The 18,571-nt window shown below is 42.0% G+C and overlaps 1 protein-coding gene across 2 annotated transcripts in view; it reads right to left on the reverse strand.

Moving 5' to 3' along the window:
- Window positions 1-17,672, reverse strand: part of LOC135552965 (rho GTPase-activating protein 32-like) — a 29,638-nt gene extending 11,966 nt beyond the window's left edge. Inside the window, exons 1-6 of one of the 2 annotated variants that reach the window (XM_064984937.1) lie at window positions 17,252-17,672; window positions 15,140-15,268; window positions 9,241-9,354; window positions 8,067-8,166; window positions 7,732-7,829; window positions 7,323-7,407 (exon numbers count right to left, since the gene is read on the reverse strand). In XM_064984937.1, the coding sequence (XP_064841009.1) occupies window positions 7,323-7,407; window positions 7,732-7,829; window positions 8,067-8,166; window positions 9,241-9,332 (375 nt within the window). In that variant the 5' untranslated portion in view covers window positions 9,333-9,354; window positions 15,140-15,268; window positions 17,252-17,672. The remainder of the gene's footprint in view (window positions 1-7,322; window positions 7,408-7,731; window positions 7,830-8,066; window positions 8,167-9,240; window positions 9,355-15,139; window positions 15,269-17,251) is intronic. The other variant, XM_064984938.1, reaches the window with a different exon arrangement.
- Window positions 17,673-18,571: the final 899 nt, after the last annotated feature.

Raw genomic sequence — 18,571 nt, forward strand, 5'->3', positions numbered from 1 at the left:
CGCGTTGTGTGCTTTCGCCGTAAATCCTTTTTAAAATCTGACACAGCGGTTGCATTAAGGAGAAGTTTATCTTTAAATGTATGTTAAACACTTGTATCTTTCATCAATGTTTATGATGAGTATTTCTGTAATTTGATGTGGCTCTCTGCATTTTCACCGGATGTTTGTTTGAGACAATGATTACTGTACATAACGCGCCAATTTCAACTGAGGTTTTTGGACATAAAGATCAACTTTATCGAACAAAACACACATTTATTGTGTAACATGAAGTCATGTGAGTGCCACCTGATGAAGATCATCAAAGGTTAGTGATTAATTGAATCGCTATTTCTGACTTTTGTGAACCCTCTCCTTGGCTGGAAAATGGCTGTATGGTTTTCTGTGACTAGGCGCTTTCTCTGTAAAGCCTTTTTGAAATCGGACACTGTGATTGGATTTACAAGACGTTTATCTTTAAAATGGTGTATAATACTTGTATGTTTGAGGAATTTTAATTATGGGATTTCTGTTGTTTTGAATTTGGCGCCCTGCAATTTCACTGGCTGTTGTGAGAGGTTAAGAAAGTACGAATGTGCATTTTCAACACCGTGACACTGAGCCCTTGACATATGTTTTTCAACCCAAAAAATAATCCAGTATATTAATAATATTTAAGCAATTGAGAACTCCTTCAGTGTTTGAGAGGCTATGGAAATGTACCAAGAACCCCACCCCCCTCCCTCTGTCCCATATAACTCCATAAACTCCTATACCAAGAGGAGATCAAAGCCTCAAGAATAGTAAGGGGAATACAATGATATCAAATACAGGCATAACTTCAAAGGCCTGCGAGGCAGGGGAGGTTTTGGTTATTTAGAAGAGTGAACAGCTAATCTAGATACTCGAGTTACCCAACACAATATGACCTAGTTACCCATCACTGCTCAATAACATGGTAAAACACAGCTCCTTCATACACGTAGCTATGCAGAGAGTAACAAATCAATGCAAAATACCTTATCACAAAGCAAATATTTGAAATAGAAAAGAAAATCATCAATATTGTTTGTAGGATGTCAACTATTAATACAGGCTGGAAGAATAATCATTAGTCAATGAGTGAATTAAACAACAACATTAACTACGGTCATGTAGATGGAAATATGGACGGTTAGCATGATAAGACAACAAACATGAATCAATGATGATTAACAATATGTCAAGAGGATGTCTGGACAGAGAAACACAGTCACATGGAGCGGAGTCATTTAACACTGCAAACTAAACTGAGTAAATTTAGTGCATGTCTTACTTATGTTTTGTTTACGCTCTTTCTATCCCCAACTCTTTTTACCAACGCATTTTAGCCAAGCAACTAAAACTGACAACCTCACACGGCGCAGCACAAATCCCTAAATAGAAACATGCCTGCAGTCATTAACTATTAATACACACATCTGGACCCAGAAACAGAAATGAATACACAATCGCATACTGGTACCTGCCAGTGCAGGCTTTTAACTGGTCCTCAGCTTTTAAGTCAGGTTACAACACAGCTGGATGTCTCCCAGACAGTGTTCAACTGCAGTCCTGTGTCTCCAGATAGAAGTCACTAAGCTGAACCCGTAGCTTCCTACCACTGGCTGGTGAATTTAGGACAGAGGAGAAGAGTGGAGTTGCCTCTGGATTGAGCAGCGTTAAACAGATGCTGGTTGCTTTCATCTGTCCCTTAGGTTAAATTAAAATGCTCCCCTTCAGTCTGTCCTTCGCCATGAGGTGGATCCACAACATGCTTTCAGTTTAATTACACCTTAATAGCAGAGAATAGAAATAGGGGAAGCATCCCGACGTTTCTCTCTCCCTTGGTCCCTCCCATTCCCTCCTCATCTCAATCTCCCTCCCACTCTCCTTCCTTCCCTCGCTCTAACTTTCCTCATCCTCTCGTGACGAAAGGAGCTCTACAGTATATAGGCTAAACCAAAGCAGTTAGTGCATAACCATACGTAAGCCTGACACAGAGAGGTGCAGGAGGAAACAGACCACCCAGGCATTTCCATTTCAAATGATGCTTCTCTAGAGATGGAAGTAATCTCGGGCAGAATCGACCCAGTCCTCTGTATTTGTTTCAACATACTGTCCACATGTTGTCATTCTGCCCGAGACCTGATCTGTCATATCCCTTCTGGTCCTGTGTGTGATTTCTAGGATGAGGACATGAGTCATGAGACCCACCACAGGGACAATGTTTTGACACTCCCTCTAATCTGTCAGACCACCCTCTTAGGGTGAAGTCAGCATGTAACTTATAACACTATAACAGCAGTTAAAGGTCCAATGCTGCTGTTTTTATCTCAATATCAAATCATTTTTCTTTAAATAATTTTTACCAATTTCATGGTATCCAATTGTTGTAGTAGCTACTATCTTGTCTCATCGCTACAACTCCCGGGGTTGGGAGAGACAAAGGTTGAAAGTCATGCATCCTCCGATACACAACCCAACTAGCCGCACTGCTTCTTAACACAGCGCTCATCCAACCCGGAAGCCAGCCGCACCAATGTGCCGGAGGAAACACCGTGTACCTGGCAACCTTGGTTAGCTCGCACTGCGCCCGTCCTGCCACAGGAGTCGCTGGTGCGCAATGGGACAAGGACATCCCTACCGACCAAGCCCTCCCTAACCCGGACGACGCTAGGCCAATTGTGCATCCCTGTCGCGGCCGGTTACGACAGAGCCTGGGCGCAAACCCAGAGTCTCTGATGGCACAGCTGGCGCTGCAGTACAGCGCCCTTAACTACTGCGCCACCCGGGAGGCCCAATATCAAATCATTTTTGAGTAACAATTAAGCAGTGTTGTAGTACTCGAGTCCAGGACTGGAACTTGACTCCCAATTTTCATGACTTGTGACTCGACTTCTACTCGACCATTGGTGACTTGGAATCACCTTCCTGTGACTTGTATTTGCACCTTGACTGGATTGGCTACTAAAATAAGCAGAATATTTGCAGCACTGGGTGCGCAGAGCAGTGAGGGTTCTGTCCTCTAGCTAGCCATGGGAATGGCGCACCACACTGGCGCACGCAGCCTACATCAGCTGGTGAGCTGCGGGGGAGCAAGCGATGAGTGTGGGCAGACAAGAAGGCAGGCTCCACTCTGGCTTTGCCTCCAATCATAAACATCGCGTAAGTGACTCTTGCTTCCCCGTATTCACCAGTCGCCAGCCTACTATTTAGCTTTGCATGGTAACCTCTTACATCTATGGGGGCGCTATTTCATTATTGGATAAAAAAACGTGCCCGTTTTAAGCGCAATATTTTGTCACAAAAAGATGCTCGACTATGCATATAATTGACAGCTTTGGAAAGAGAACACTCTGGCGTTTCCAAAACTGCAAAGATATTGTCTGTGAGTGCCCCAGAACTGATGCTACAGGCGAAACCAAGATGAAACTTCAAACAGGAAATGAGCAGGATTTTTGAGGCTCTGTTTTTCATTGTCTCCTTATATGGCTGTGAATGCGCAAGGAATGAGCCTGCCCGATCTATCGTTTCCCCAAGGTGTCTGCAGCATTGTGACGTATTTGTAGGCATATCATTGGAAGATTGACCATAAGAGACTACATTTGCCAGGTGTCCGCCCGGTGTCCTCCATCGAAATTGGTGTGTCATCTTCAGCTGCACGTATTTTTCCAAGCGATTCAGAGGAGAAAGTAGACATCCACGAACGATATATCAATGAAGAGATATGTGAAAAACACCTTGAGGATTGATTCTAAACAGCGTTTGCCGTGTTTCAGTCGATATTATGGAGTTAATTTGGAAAACAGTTTGCCGTTTTGATGACTGAATTTTCGTGTTTTTTTTGGTACCCAAACGTGATGTACAAAACGGAGCGATTTCTCCTACACAAAGAATCTTTCAGGAAAAACTGAACATTTGCTATCTAACTGAGAGTCTCCTCATTGAAAACATCTGAAGTTCTTCAAAGGTAAATTATTTTATTTTAATGGTTTTCTTGTTTTTGTGAAAATCTTGCTGGCTAAATTCTAGGCTTATAGCTATGCTAGCTATCAATACTCTTACACAAATGCTTGTTTAGCTATGGTTGAAAAGCATATTTTGAAAATCTGAGATGACAGTGTTGTTAACAAAAGTCTAAGCTTGAGATCAAATATATTTATTTCATTTCATTTGCGATTTTCATGAATAGTTAACGTTGCGTTATGCTAATGAGCTTGAGGCTATAAATAGGATCCCGGATCCAGGATTGCTCGACGCAAGAAGTTAAGAAACACAAACTGCTTTACGAAATTGAAAACAATTCTATTGAGTTTAAAAGTTAAAAAAAAACAGTACAGCTATTGTCTTCCTCTCTCTCCTTGAGTATTGAAAAGTAGTTTGTATTTGAATTTGTCATCTCGCTCTACCCTCCCACTGTCACCAGTCTCCCTTTAGTTTTCACTTTGGAATAACACATACATACATAAATATTAGTGGCCGATTACAAAAAAGTAGCAAATAATAATCTGGTCAATCTGACAGGAGCAAAAGCCAATTCCGTCAAGAGACCATTCATCCCTTTAAAACATTACTGATTTGACATAACTATTGAACATTATATAAAATAAAATGTGTGTGAGACTGTATGAAGGACTATTTGTTTCATAGGCTATAGTATATTGCAGGCAATTATGACCATTGTGCAACAGGAGGAAAATCTTTGCTCTACTTCAACGCTCCCATGAAAATCTTCCCACAAGCCTGCAACTAGTTGTTGTTGGGCAGATTTCTTCTACTAAATACGAGCCAAATCAATAGAGCAACAGACGAGCGTCAAGCCACCAATACAAGCGAGCAGAAAAACAACAGTAACTAAAATACCAAATATGTCTAAAAAACTTAATTTGGCTTTCAAAAGTTAGATATTTTTTTATGTGCACATAAACCAATATTTATGTAGCATTTTTTGTTCAACTCAGACCCAGTGACTCAGACTTGAGCACTTGGACCAGGACTAGAGCACTGGGACTCAACCATAGGGACTGGTGACTTGACTTGGGCTCGAGGTTTAGTGACTCAACTGCAATTAAGTACCTTAATTAAAATCATCAAAAAGTAACAAAAATTGCTTCTTAGCAAAGAGCAAATTCTCAAGCAAGAATTTAGCTCGGACTGTCTGGAAGTGAAGATGGGAACACTGAAAACTATCTGTTATTGGCAAATAGCCCAATAAGAAAAGAGTTCCAAACCAATTAACTAATTAACCACATGGTGATGTCACCCTGGAAAGGCCAAAACTCCATCCCACCAAAACAGACTGAAATTTCAGGCAGTCTTTTCAAACAGCTCTGACACTAAAAGGGAATTATCATCGTTCTACATTTTTTTACAGTATTATTCCAACCTCATTGTAACGGCTTTCTTCCTGGGAAGGAGAGGCGGACCAAAACTCAGCGTGGTTATAGTTAATGGTAATTTAATAAGGTAACTCAAACATGAACAGGATACAAAACAATAAACGTGAAAACCGAAACAGCCCTATCTGGTGCAGAAAACACAAAGACAGGAAACAACCACCCACAAAACACAACTCAAAACAGGCTACCTAAATATGGTTCCCAATCAGAGACAATGACTAACACCTGCCTCTGATTGAGAACCATATCAGGCCAAACATAGAAATAGACAAACCAACACCCAGCTCACGTCCTGACCAACACTAAAACAAGGAAAACACAAAAGAACTATGGTCAGAACGTGACACTCATAGTGCGGAAATATATATAAAACACCAGAAAACAGAGCTTTTGACTGCACTGGGCCTTTAAGAAAACAGTTAAGCGTGTGAAGTCTAAGTGTCAGAGTGAGGCATGGCTGGTCTCTCCCTAGAGTGAAATTTCTCTCCTTGCTCAGCTCATCTTCCCCTGTAGGAAGATCTCAAGGTCACAGACAGACACTTCTGTTCAGTAGCTACGCTCCAGCCACCCTACGAACATGGCGCTTCAGTGAGGCGCTCTCAACGGTAAAAGCAAAGATGGTTTAGTATGACGATAGGGAAGAATTTTTCACTTCTCTCATTGACTTCTCAAACCCCGGTCTGGTTTGTCTGCTTCGCAAGCGTTCCCGGAAGTCTCACGATGTTGGGCCTATGGGGTTAAAAACTGGTACAAGCATCAGTGTGCAAAAGAGTAGATGACTACTGCTCTCTGCTGTCAAGCCCACAGAATTACACAGGAATTATCCAGGCAAGGAACAGCCACTTTCACAAATGAGTGAGCAGCCGCTTCCGCCTGACTGATTCAAATTATCACCACAGGCAAAACAAATTCTCACTCTCAACCCTCTGGAATGTGTGCTGACTAATGGCAATGAATCTATAGTTAAAGTGTCATCAAAAATGACCAATAGGGCCATCCTAAATGACCACCTGATGAGGCTATGGGATGATATCACAGGTGCAAGGTAAGCAAACAAAACAAAATCTTATACAGTTAAATGTTCTGTTACATTCTACAGTATTAAACATAACTACCTGCACATAACTGCTCTCTCCTGCCACCTCCTGGAATCTGAAAGCTGCTACAGGTCACTCTCTCAACTACAATGGTACTGATGCCTGTGGATGCTCCTACAGTAATGCTGTGTACCCAGAAAAATCAGACTATTTCTCTGGCTGATACCATCAGCTTCATCCAACAAGTGCTGAGGATTGCAGGTTTAACCTGAGCTGATCGGACAGGAATGAATTCTACTTAGTGGATTAATGCACACACTGGATTAAATATTCATGAACAACATTTTAAATATACTGATATATTGGATTTCATGTTGCTATAGCCTTATCACGTATCCAATTGTATATTCAAATTAAAGGGATACTTTGGGATTTTGGCAATGAGGCACTTTATCTAATTCCCCAGAGATAGATGAACTAATGGATACCATTTTTATGTCGCCATGTCCATTATGTAGGAAGTTAGATGTAATTTTGTGAGCCAATGCTAACTAACGTTAACGCAATGACTGGAAGTCTATGGGTATCCCGAAGTATCACTTTAAGTACATAATGAATGAGATTATTTATATTCCATCTGTATTTTTTCAATATGGGAAATTGGAGAGTGGAATGTGGGTCGGGCGGGGACAGGATGATGTAAAATAATTAGGACAGACTGCTCTCTTCCATTAAGGGAATGAGGTATTTTGTGGAACAATTCACCATGATGTCTACTGAGCGACACATGAAATTGAGTCAAAGACACAATTACCAAAATACCAGCAACAAATGACTTCTGTTCTCCATAGAATGATTGTGTGTTCAGTTCCGGGCCGGGCCTCACCTGCACAGTGCCAAAGTCAACGGTCTCATAGTGGAAGTGGGCACATTCAGCCAGCCTGGGAAAATGACCTCTGGGGAACGTCAGCCTGAAATACAACAGCATCACCTCATCAGTATTCTACTGGCTGTTACACTGAGGCAGAAAGAGCTAAGAGGGAGGGGAGTGAGGAGAGAGTGAGCATGAGAGAGAGAGCAGAGAGAAAGAGAGAAGGAGAGCAGAGGAAGAGGGCAGGGAAAGAGAGAAGGGGGAGATGGTAGTGTGAGAGTGAGACAGCAGAGACAGCAAGTTGACCAGTCAGTTTCTGCCAGGCCCCAGCCCATCCTTTTACTGCACTTATTTTACTGCCCTGGTTTAGAGGCCCATTTTACAGCCCATAATAGACCGTTTCCGTGGGGACGGGAGCACCTACTTCTTCATGTTTTTGACCTTCATGCTGGCTGTGCTGACGCAGGAACGCAGGATGGGCTCAGGCTCAACAGGAAGCTCTGTGACCTCATCACTCTGTACCTGCCAATCGACAACACACAATATCTGCCAATCAACACATACAATACTCAACATTCCTGACATGTAAACCAATTACAAGACAGTCAGTACTTCACATTTGCTTGTTCAAATAATACTTAAAAGAAACCCATACTAGCAGTATATATATAAGACTACATAGCAGTAGAGTTCAGAGACTGCTATTCCAAGGTTAGAGTGCTTGTATCAGACCTCAACTAGTGATTATAGACAGTGTACCATGTTAGTTGTGCTCTCTTTTGGATATTTCTCTGTTGGAGTAGTGCTCTTGTGTGGATCAGGCTGGGTCTCTTCTTTATCTGGTGTAATACACATGGCCCTACACAGGGAGAGGGAGGGAAGGACAGAGATAAACAGGGAGAGAAAGATGAAGAATCTGAATCCATAAATACATTACATTTGAAATACTTGAAATTAAAATAGAAAAAATCCATAGAAGCCACCAGAGGGAGCCAGTGAGAGACAAATATATTTACATCATGTTTCTGGTGCTCAAATCATGACACTGCACCAGTGGCCCAGAAAACATAATGTACCCTGTGGTATTTACATCCTTGTTACTCTGGTGATAGCACATAACTGCACACGGTCTCAAATGGCTCCTGACCGGTAAAGAAAGCTCCAGAGAGGAGTATAGCCTAGCCTACATACAGTAAACACATCATGGAGAAAGAACATACTTAGCCTGACAAAAGAAGCATCTCACACTTGGTAGGACCAAAACAAAGCTATAATGGCTTTTGTGTATGTTCGGGTAAGCAAAGCCTTTCCTTTGAGTAAGTCACGAATGCAATCCGCCCACAAGGGAGCCTCACAAAACCTGCAGCTGAAATCTGAGTCAGTGTGCTAGGCAGAGGGAGAAAAGTCCTTTCAGACCAACTTTTCTCAGGGACAATGAAGAAGAGTGGATGCCTTAGATTTGTCCTTCCTTCCAGGGCTCAGACACAGACTGAGTGATGCAGTGATACAGTCTCATAGACCACTGCTCCTGAGATCTGCTAAAAAGGAAAGAACACTGGCACTGATAGAATGAGCTCATCTCATCTGCTGGAGAGCTGTGATTAAATGAGAGGCATCCTATCAAGGCCTGGTTGTTTTCCAGCATACGTACAGTAGATAGAGAAGAGATCATTTGTCTGTCATCGATATAATGTAGCCATCACTAATGTCTTTTAGAATTCCTCTCTTTCCATCACTCTTCCTCCCCGTCAATCTCTCACATACACATAATACACACACATGCCTGTACAATCACTCAAGCGCACACACACATCCTCAACTGATCTTGTATACGTCTCCTTTACATTTCTGGGTGTGATATCTGCAGAGTCCTGGTCAGCTGACATAGCAGCAGTACGGTACAGTGCAGCGTGAGTGTGAGAGAGTAACTCACCCCTCAAGGACGTCACCACTTCCTGGTTCTCCCTGATGTCCTGAGCCAGCATTCCCGATCACCGCGGCAACCCCACAGCCAGCCTCCATCATACTGCCTTACTGAAGCAGTCGACTGACGAGATGGAGGAGAGAGAGAGATGGAGGAGAGAGGGGGAGAGGAGAGTCAACCTTAGCTGGGAAGCTGCCAGACATTAACCCACTCTTAGCTGCAGCTTGCGTTGTTCAGAATAATTTCACGCCTTTTAAAAGATGAATGGTTAATGTGTCTATAGTAAGACAGGCATTCAGTGAACAAGTAAATACACACTTCCTACACGTCAAATTGTTTCATTCAAAACATGTCATTTTTAAACATTTATTTTTAAAACAGGTCATTTTTAAACATTTATTTTTAAAACAGGTCATTTTAAAATATTTATTTTTAAAACAATCTGGAATCCATTCATACTGCAGGTGAAGTACTGGGACTTGAATGTGTGGCTGGGTTTGGAGTGGTCCTGAGAGGCAGAAACGAACCCTTCATGGTGAGTGTTGTTGGGAAGAGACCCCAGAAGGGATAACAAAAAGTACACACTGACCTCTTAAACATTACAGTTAGAGAACACCCATTTTCAAAACCATTAAAACAGGTCTAGGAGGAGCACTACATGGGAGCTTTGGGACTCTCCTTGTGTCTATGACTATGTTTGGCACCATCCTGAGAGGCAGAAACCAACCCCACCAGCATGGGAGTGTTGTGACAGCCACCATGAGGACATAGGTCTGGTGTCAAGGACTCTGAGCCATCATCCCTAATACAGCTCTTTATAGCCTGTCAACAAATAAAAGGAATGCTCTGACAAGGCGAAACAAACATAACACAGCCTTCTAATCTTTCCATAACTCGGCCTCATGAAAGGCAGTGCTAGGATCTGAACTCCCATCTTAGATATTGGGCAAACACAGTGCAGTGGTAACCAACCAACCCTGGTCCTGGAGTGCTACAGTATGTGCATTGTGCACACAAAGTACATCAGTTGTACACCTCAGCACTAAAACTCCCCAGCCAATCAATACCGAGGTAGTAAAGCAGGAGTTTTCCTCTTCTCCAATCAGAAGCTGTAATGATGACCATAGAGATGTTTGTAAGGAGTAGTAGATAGATACATCAGGCCAGCCATTACAGTACAGGGTAGCAATTTCCCAAGAGAGCAGGCAGAGGGTGGCAGCCCATTGGCCCGTAGCCACAGAGCGGTGCTCACTGCTGACAGAGTTCCACACACCCTCTGACTCAGCACAATGTGACTAGCCAGAGACACTGGCCAAACCAGACCCACTCCACACGCACAGATCTACTATATTCTACTGTACTCTCACCTCTCTCCAATGGCAGATGAAGCCTATCTATAGGATATCCTATCAAACATTAATACAACAAATATTTTGAGAGGATAGCATGACGACACAAAAAAACAAGCAACGATTTATCTGAAGTCCCAAATGTGTCCTGAGTTTCTCCAGGGATAGGCTACATTACTTTGAAGATGAACAAAGTAACACACTAGTTTGTATGTACAGAATGTTTTGCCATTCAGTATAGTCTGGCAATCTGTCAACCATCAGAATGTTTGGTCCAACTTTGTTTGTCCAGTAATGTTTTCAAAAGCACTGTAATATTTTCACTGCATTGCCTTTATTCCATTATAAAATGCAACATGCCCAACCTTGATTGTTCAGAATGGAGAACGTTTCTTCTCAGATAAGGACATCCTGTACAGGACATTGCTGTGAAGCAGACACTCTGCACCGCCTTTTGGCAACATGACAAGGTACATCCATTCATTTAGGATATCGATAACATGGCATTGCAATTCAATTTAATGAGGACAGATTTTTTGCCACGTTAACTTAACCCATAGCAAATGTGAGGCATTGGTAATGTCCCAAATGGCACACTATGCCCTACATAGTGCATTTCTTTTGACCAGAGCCCTATGAGTCCTGATCAAAAGGTAGTGCGCTATATGGGGAATAGTCTGTCATTTGGGATATTATCTTTCCCCTGCTTATATGTCAGTCATACCAGACTGGTCATAGTAAAACCATCATCCATGTACAGTAGCGGTAGCTACAAGACATCTTGTTCACCACTTGAAGGAAGCTCTCCATTTCTGCTGCCTAGAAACAGAAACAGCTTTGATCTGGCTTTGACGACTCTGGCCTAAATGGTACTCCAGGAAATCTAGGGCAGCCTACGCAATTCTGCATGCCGTTTATGAAACCTGTATTACAATTCATGTTCTTGAGTGAGGAATTGATGCCCACACATTCTCTCTAAGAGAAGAATTTCATGACACGATCCTCTGAAGTTTCATATTAGGCACACTCACATGTTAACCTAATGCATTTGCTACAGTGCTGTGCTGTATGCAAGTAGGCCAAAGGCTTTAAGAGATGTGGTGTAATATATCTAAGGGAGCCGCTGGGAAGAGAGAAATGACTGTTGTTTCACCTCATACTGTTATGTTGTTCAGTGTCTCTGGGGTCACTGAGCAGCCCCCACCCAGACAGCTGAGCTCACAATACTGTATTCGTCAACAACATCTCCATGGGTTTTGATAGAGGCGCTCCCTAGTGTATGTTTCCATCTGGCTGTTGAGGGGAAAGTTTTGCACTCTCATTCGGAGCTCTGGAATGCGGTCATAAAGTTAGACGCAATGGAGGCCTGGGGTTGCTATGGTAATCTGCCGGTTGTGAGCTGCTCCTCTTCTCGACTGATGAGGTAGCCGGAAGAGGAAATGAAACTATGTACTATGAACACAATACCGTATACAGTACAGAGGTGATTGTGTTTATGGGCTTAAAAAGCTGATTAATGCTATTCCTCTCAGGGAGGAGAATCATACGATTCTATAATCTGATTTACATCTACTACAGTGGGATTCATTATGTTTCATCTCATGATGAATTTAATAGCTGTATAAATCATTCTTTGTCCCATTCCAGACACACACAATGAGGATTAGAAATATAGTATAAAGGTCAGACTATACTCTGTCCAGAAATACAGGCAGCTGCAGTAGACAAAAATAAACTGAAATTCATTTATTTTACACACAGTTTCTTACCATTGAGAAAAGCAATTCAACAAAGGACCGACCGTAAGCCTATTTGCATGTTGTTCAAATTGAATCAGTTAGGTATGTAAGAGGAATTGTTTAAGCTTAGCTAACATAGGTTTGGTGCTGGTAGTAACGTTTAAACGCCCACACCTGTAGAAATACACTTTTTTGAGCAGAAAGACGATGGCCAGAGCTTACCCATGATACAGCACAGCGATTTAAGTCAATAAGACATCGTTTTAGTCAAAGTATGATATACAGTATTTGGGCTTGAAGTGACAAATCCGAACTGCCCACTTCACGCAAATCCGTGAGAATGTGGTGTCTTTTCCTATCAAGTTAAGTTTTATTAGTCATATGTACGGGATACACATGGTATACACAGTCCAATGAAATGCTTTCTTGCAGGTTGCTTCTCGACAATAAGAAATAAGAAATGCAGTGTCTGTTCCTATGATATGACAAACTCTATTCAGCCTATGTTTCATTTCATGGCTGGATTTTATTAGAACTTTACCACCCACCATGTTAATTAATCAGAAACTGCTGTATACCTCTTCGTGACTGAGATGAGCCAAACAGCCTTGTGTCTAACTTGGCTGCCTGAGCCATGGAGCAAATTAAAATATGGGGTGCAAACGTGTGTTTCAGCACCTCCACTTTCTTCTACCTGAAAATGATCATAATCCATTGGATGTCAATTTTCAAAACATATTTTGATAGTCTGTAATAAAAAATATGACAATTTTTATAAATTCTAAAATGACGTAATATGGTATGCCCCCATCGCCCCAAGTTTTGCTTCACACTCCACTGCTTTTGATTCGTTTGCTATCCAGATAATGAGCAGAGTCATTCTAGCCTATCATTTCACTTCCCGGTGAGAACCATGAGCACGGGCTGACTTGGCTTTGCTGTACTGCAGCCGAAGGTTGCACCATGTCCATTACCATGTAGAAAATCTCATATCAGTAGTCATCATCTATTACCGCAGCTTTATCTTATTCTCTCAAACTATTTTGAAGGCGGATTCGCGGCTACAATTTATGGAAGATACCAAAACTTTGGAAATAACGAAGTTAAAGATGCTGGCAGAGTTACTCCACCTCAAGAACTCCATTTGGCGAAAGGCTTGGCACACGCATACTCAGTCCGACTGGCTCTCGTTCGGGCAAGTGAGAAATAAGTGCACTCAGGCTATCTGGAAGGCCAAAGTTAGTTACTTAAAAGAGCAGTTCTCTCTCTGGGTCTAGCCCAAAGAAGTTATGGAAAACAGTTAAAGACCTGGAGAATAAACCCTCCTCCTCACAGCTGCCCATGTTCCTTAATGTTGATTATGTGGTTGTTACTAACAAGGAGCACATTGCTGAGCTTTTTAAAACACCACTTCATTAAGTCAAGATTCCTATTTGACTCAGCCATGCCTCATTACCCGTCCAACATTTCCTCATCTCCCACCACTTCTAATGTGACTATCCCCGATGCTCTTCCCTCTTTTCCCCCTGCCCTGCTACAAAGTTTCTCCCTGCAGGCAGTCACTGAGTCTGAGGTCCTAAAGGAGCTTCTTAAACTTGACCCCCAAAAAACATCTGGGTCAGATGGTTTAGATCCTTTAAGGTTGCAGGCCCTATCATCGCCAAGCTAGTCTCTCCTCTCTGGGGAGGTTCCCATCGCATCCTTTAATTAAAGGGGGGTATCACGCTGATCCTAACAGTTATAGGCCAATTTCTATTTTGCCCTGTTTATCAAAAGTGTTGGAAAAACTTGTCAAAAATCAGCCCTTGATTCTAAGCAATGTTGTGTGTGCTGCTATTTTTATGGACTTGGCCAAAGCTTTTGATACGGTAGACCGTTCCTTTCTTGTGGGCCGGCTGAGGAGTATTGGTGTCTCTGAGGGGTCTTCAGCCTGGTTTGTTAACTACCTCTCTCAAAGAAGGCAGTGTATAAAGTCAGAATATCTGCTGTCTCAGTCAGTGCCTGTCACCAAGGGACACCATTTTTTCATCAACATAGCTCAGGCAGGAGGAAGCTCTCTCATCCATTTATATATATATATTTTATTTTTATTTTATATATTTATATCTACCATTCCAGTGTTTTACTTTATATTGTATTTACTTTGCCACCATGGCCGTTTTTTGCCTTTACCTCCCTTATCTCACCTCATTTGCTCACATCGTATATAGACTTGTTTATACTGTATTATTGACTGTATGTTTGTTTTACTCCATGTGTAACTCTGTGTCGTTGTATGTGTCGAACTGCTTTGCTTTATCTTGGCCAGGTCGCAATTGTAAATGAGAACTTGTTCTCAACTTGCCTACCTGGTTAAATAAAGGTTAAATTAAAAAAATATGCAGATGATACAGTCTTATATTCAGCTGGCCCCTCCCCGGATGTTGTGTTAAACTCTCTACATCAAAGCTTTCTTAGTGTCCAACAAGCTTGCTCTGCCCTGTTCTGGACACCTCCAAAACAAAGGTCATGTGGTTTGCTAAGGAGAATGCCCTCCCCACAGTTGTGATTACTACCTCTGAGGGTTTAGAGCTTGAGGTATTCACCTCATACAAGTACTTGCGAGTATGGCTAGACGGTACATTGTCCTTCTCTCAGCACATATCAAAGCTGCAGGCTAAGATTAAATCTAGACTTGGTTTCCTCTATCGTAATCACTCCTCTTTCAACCCAACTGCCAAACTAACCCTGCTTCACATGACCATCCTACACATGCTAGATTACGGAGACGTAATTTATAGATCGACAGGTCAGGGTCTCAAGCGGCTAGATGTACTTTACCATTCAGCCATCAGATTTGCCACCAATGCTCCTTATAGGACACATCACTGCACTCTATACCCCTCCGTAAACTGGTCATCCCTGGGTTGCTCTTCTTTTCAGTTCGCTGCAGTTAGCGACTGGAACGAGCTGCAAAAAAAACATTCAAACTGGATAGTTATCTCCATCTCTTCATTCAAAGAGTCAATCATGGATACTCTTACTGACAGTTGTGGCTGCTTAGTATAACATATTGTTCTCTCTACCTTCTTGCCTTTGTCTGTGCCCAATAATGTTTGTACCATGTTTTGTGCTGCCACCATGCTGTGCTGTCACATGTTGCTGCCATGCTATGTTGTTGTCTTAGGTCCCTCTTTATGTGTGTTGTCATGATGTATGTTTTGTCCTATATTTTTTATCCCAGCCCCCGTCCCCGCAGCAGGCCTTTTGAAAAGCCGTCCTTGTACATAAGAATTTGTTCTTAACTGACTTACCTAGTTAAATAAAGGTTAAATAAAATAAATATAATAAGACAGGCCAGTGGTTTCCAGCTAGCTAAGGTTAGCATGCTAGCTAGCAACACTGACAGCTGTCAGTCCCTTATTGTTGATGTTTATCAACTCCACGTGGAGATTCCCATACCCAATTAGCGAATATGTACAAGTAGCCTTCTCCATTCTTTGGGGGTGGAACCTAAAAGTGCATTTCCTCTCTAGGACAGGAAATGACATCTAAATAGCGGTGGAAACTTCCTCTGGAGGGTCCATTAATATAACTCCCAATACCTCTGCCTTTTTCGAATGAGCCTGTCTGTGGATATAGGCTTATCTTCAATATTGTTTTACTCATGAGAGATACAACTGTTTTGCAATTATGATAGCACAGCTAAAAACTGTTGTGTGGATTAAAGAAGCAATAGAACTGGCTTTCATTAGACTAGTTGAGTATCTGGAGCATCAGCATTTGTGGGTTCGATTACAGGCTCAAAATGGCCAGAAACAACAAACTTTCTTCTGAAACTCAGTCTATTCTTGTACTGGGAAATGATGGCTATTCCATGTGAGTCTCTGCCAAGAAACTGAAGATCTCGTACAATGCTGTGTACTACTCCCTTCACAGAGCAGCAGTTCACAAGTTTTAATGACTCTTGACTTTAACTTCCAACTTCAACTGTAAATACAATACCCAACATCTAATTTGGACCAAACTTTTTTCTAACAATGGGTTAAACCTGAGGAATCCAAAGGAATGGTCAAAAGTCACATACGGACCCCCCACGAATCATACCCCAACAACGTTACAGTATCAGTTCTCTGTGTCTGACAAGTAGTATGGAGCTGCGGCTTGGAGTATTGTTTCTTCATCCTATGTAATGTATTCCCAGTGAAATTGGTGATGTTTTTTTCTCCTGTTCAGAGAAATTAGTAATCAAATTTGTTAGGTTTATGTCTCATCCCACATCCTGATATTACCAAGTTCTGACAACTAGATGAAAGCTTTCACCACCTTGTGAAAGTTCATAACTTATTTCATCCGTAGTCTAATTATCTGCATGGTTTCCCGAGTTGTAGAGTGAGGACCACACCAATTTAACGTGACTCCAAGTTTACTTCGATATGATGGTTATTATATCAATATCTCCGCATAAAGGCATTTCCACCACAATTTTTCACATAATACATTTACAGTCTGAGATGGTGGGTGTCATGGCTTGCTGAAATGACATGGAACAACCCTGTATTTATAATTACATGACAATATTTTAGGTTGACTATAATTACATTACACAACTGATGATACATCACATGGCTCACTTTTATTTTCCTGCATAAGTAAAAACAGAAAATTCATCACCTATGCCATTCATTCCAATTAGACTTTTTGGGGGATTTCTCCCTAACCAAGATGGCTGCCATTTTCGCCCCATTATGAAACTTTGAGCCTCTACTATTTTAATATGATCTCTATGTAGTTAACATGTCATTACATACAACATACTTATTTCATAACCTTCAAAAGCCACAACATTCATTCACACCTTAACTTTCTCACTCACCTAAAACCAATACACAGCACAACACAAGTACCCTATGACGACGATAGTAACACTTTGAGATGGTCTTTTAAACATACCTGTAACCGTAGGACAAACCACCACGCGTGTCCTCTATCTTCTCCGAGTCGCAGTGTGCCGCGCAATTCACCACTGTTGAGGGTTTCGAAAGCAATGACTTTGATTTTTCAGCATCGCACTACGAAGCCCAGTTCACCCTGCTTGAGTAAAAATGTGTAAAAAGTCAGGGATTCGTCGATGAACATGTCCTATAAAAGAGACCATCGCACTGAAACCGTAGACTCCTATGCTCTGCACCCGACGCTGTGAGCGCGCAAAACCAGGCTGGGCGCGTACTCGCAGGCAAATTCAATGATTCCTTAAATTATTCTAATCCTAGTGCCCTCAACTGTCCTAGTAGGCCTACATCAGAGATCAGGTTTCAATCGCTCTTCCACTCCTAAAAAAGAAACAAAAGTATGTGTACTATGTTGTGGGTGATTTATTAGAAGGAAGATATTTGCTATTGGCAAACAAAAAGGAGCCTTGTCAACTATTTCATCAGTGGAGTTCAGTATATAGGTTATGTTCACACACTAGCATCCATGTTGCAACCTGTACTCAGGAGTAGACGTAATATAGTAAGGATAAATCCGGGACACTCCAATTGGTATGATATGTTAAGTATGGTATGTATTCATTTGTGGATGTCTATCATCCATTTCGTATGATATAGATAACAATGTGTATGATACTGTATGTTACAAATAACAATTTGTACAATATGAGGGCAAAACTAAAAGCGCAAACCATTTAACTATGGCAAGGTCACTGGGAATATGGCCGAACACAAACAGTGTAAGGCAATCGAACAGGCAAAACGTCAGGTTAGAGACAAAGTGGAGTCACAATTCCAAGGCTCAGACACAAGACGTATGTGGCATGGTCTACAGACAATCACTACAAAGGGAAAACCAGCCACGTCGCGGACACCGTCATCTTGCTTCCGGACAAGCTAAACACCTTCTTCGCCCGCTTTGAGGATAACACAGTGCCACCGACGCGGGTCGCTACCAAGGACTGTGGGCTCTCCTTCTCCATGGCCAACATGAGTAAGACAGTTAACCGTGTTAACTCTCGCAAGGCTGCCAGCCCAGACGGCATCCCTGGCTGCGTCCTCAGAGCATGCGCAGAGCAGCTGGCTGGAGTGTTTAAGGACATATTCAATCTTTCCCTATCCCAGTCTGCTGTCCCCACATGCTTCAAGATGTCCATCAATGTTCCTATACCCAAGAAAGCAAAGGTAAATAAACTAAATGACTATCACTTCTGTCATCATGAAGTGCTTTGAGAGACTAGTCAAGGATCATATCACCTCTACCTTACCTGACACCCGAGAC

Source organism: Oncorhynchus masou, chromosome 13, assembly GCF_036934945.1.
Source record: "Oncorhynchus masou masou isolate Uvic2021 chromosome 13, UVic_Omas_1.1, whole genome shotgun sequence".
NCBI lineage: Eukaryota > Metazoa > Chordata > Actinopteri > Salmoniformes > Salmonidae > Oncorhynchus > Oncorhynchus masou.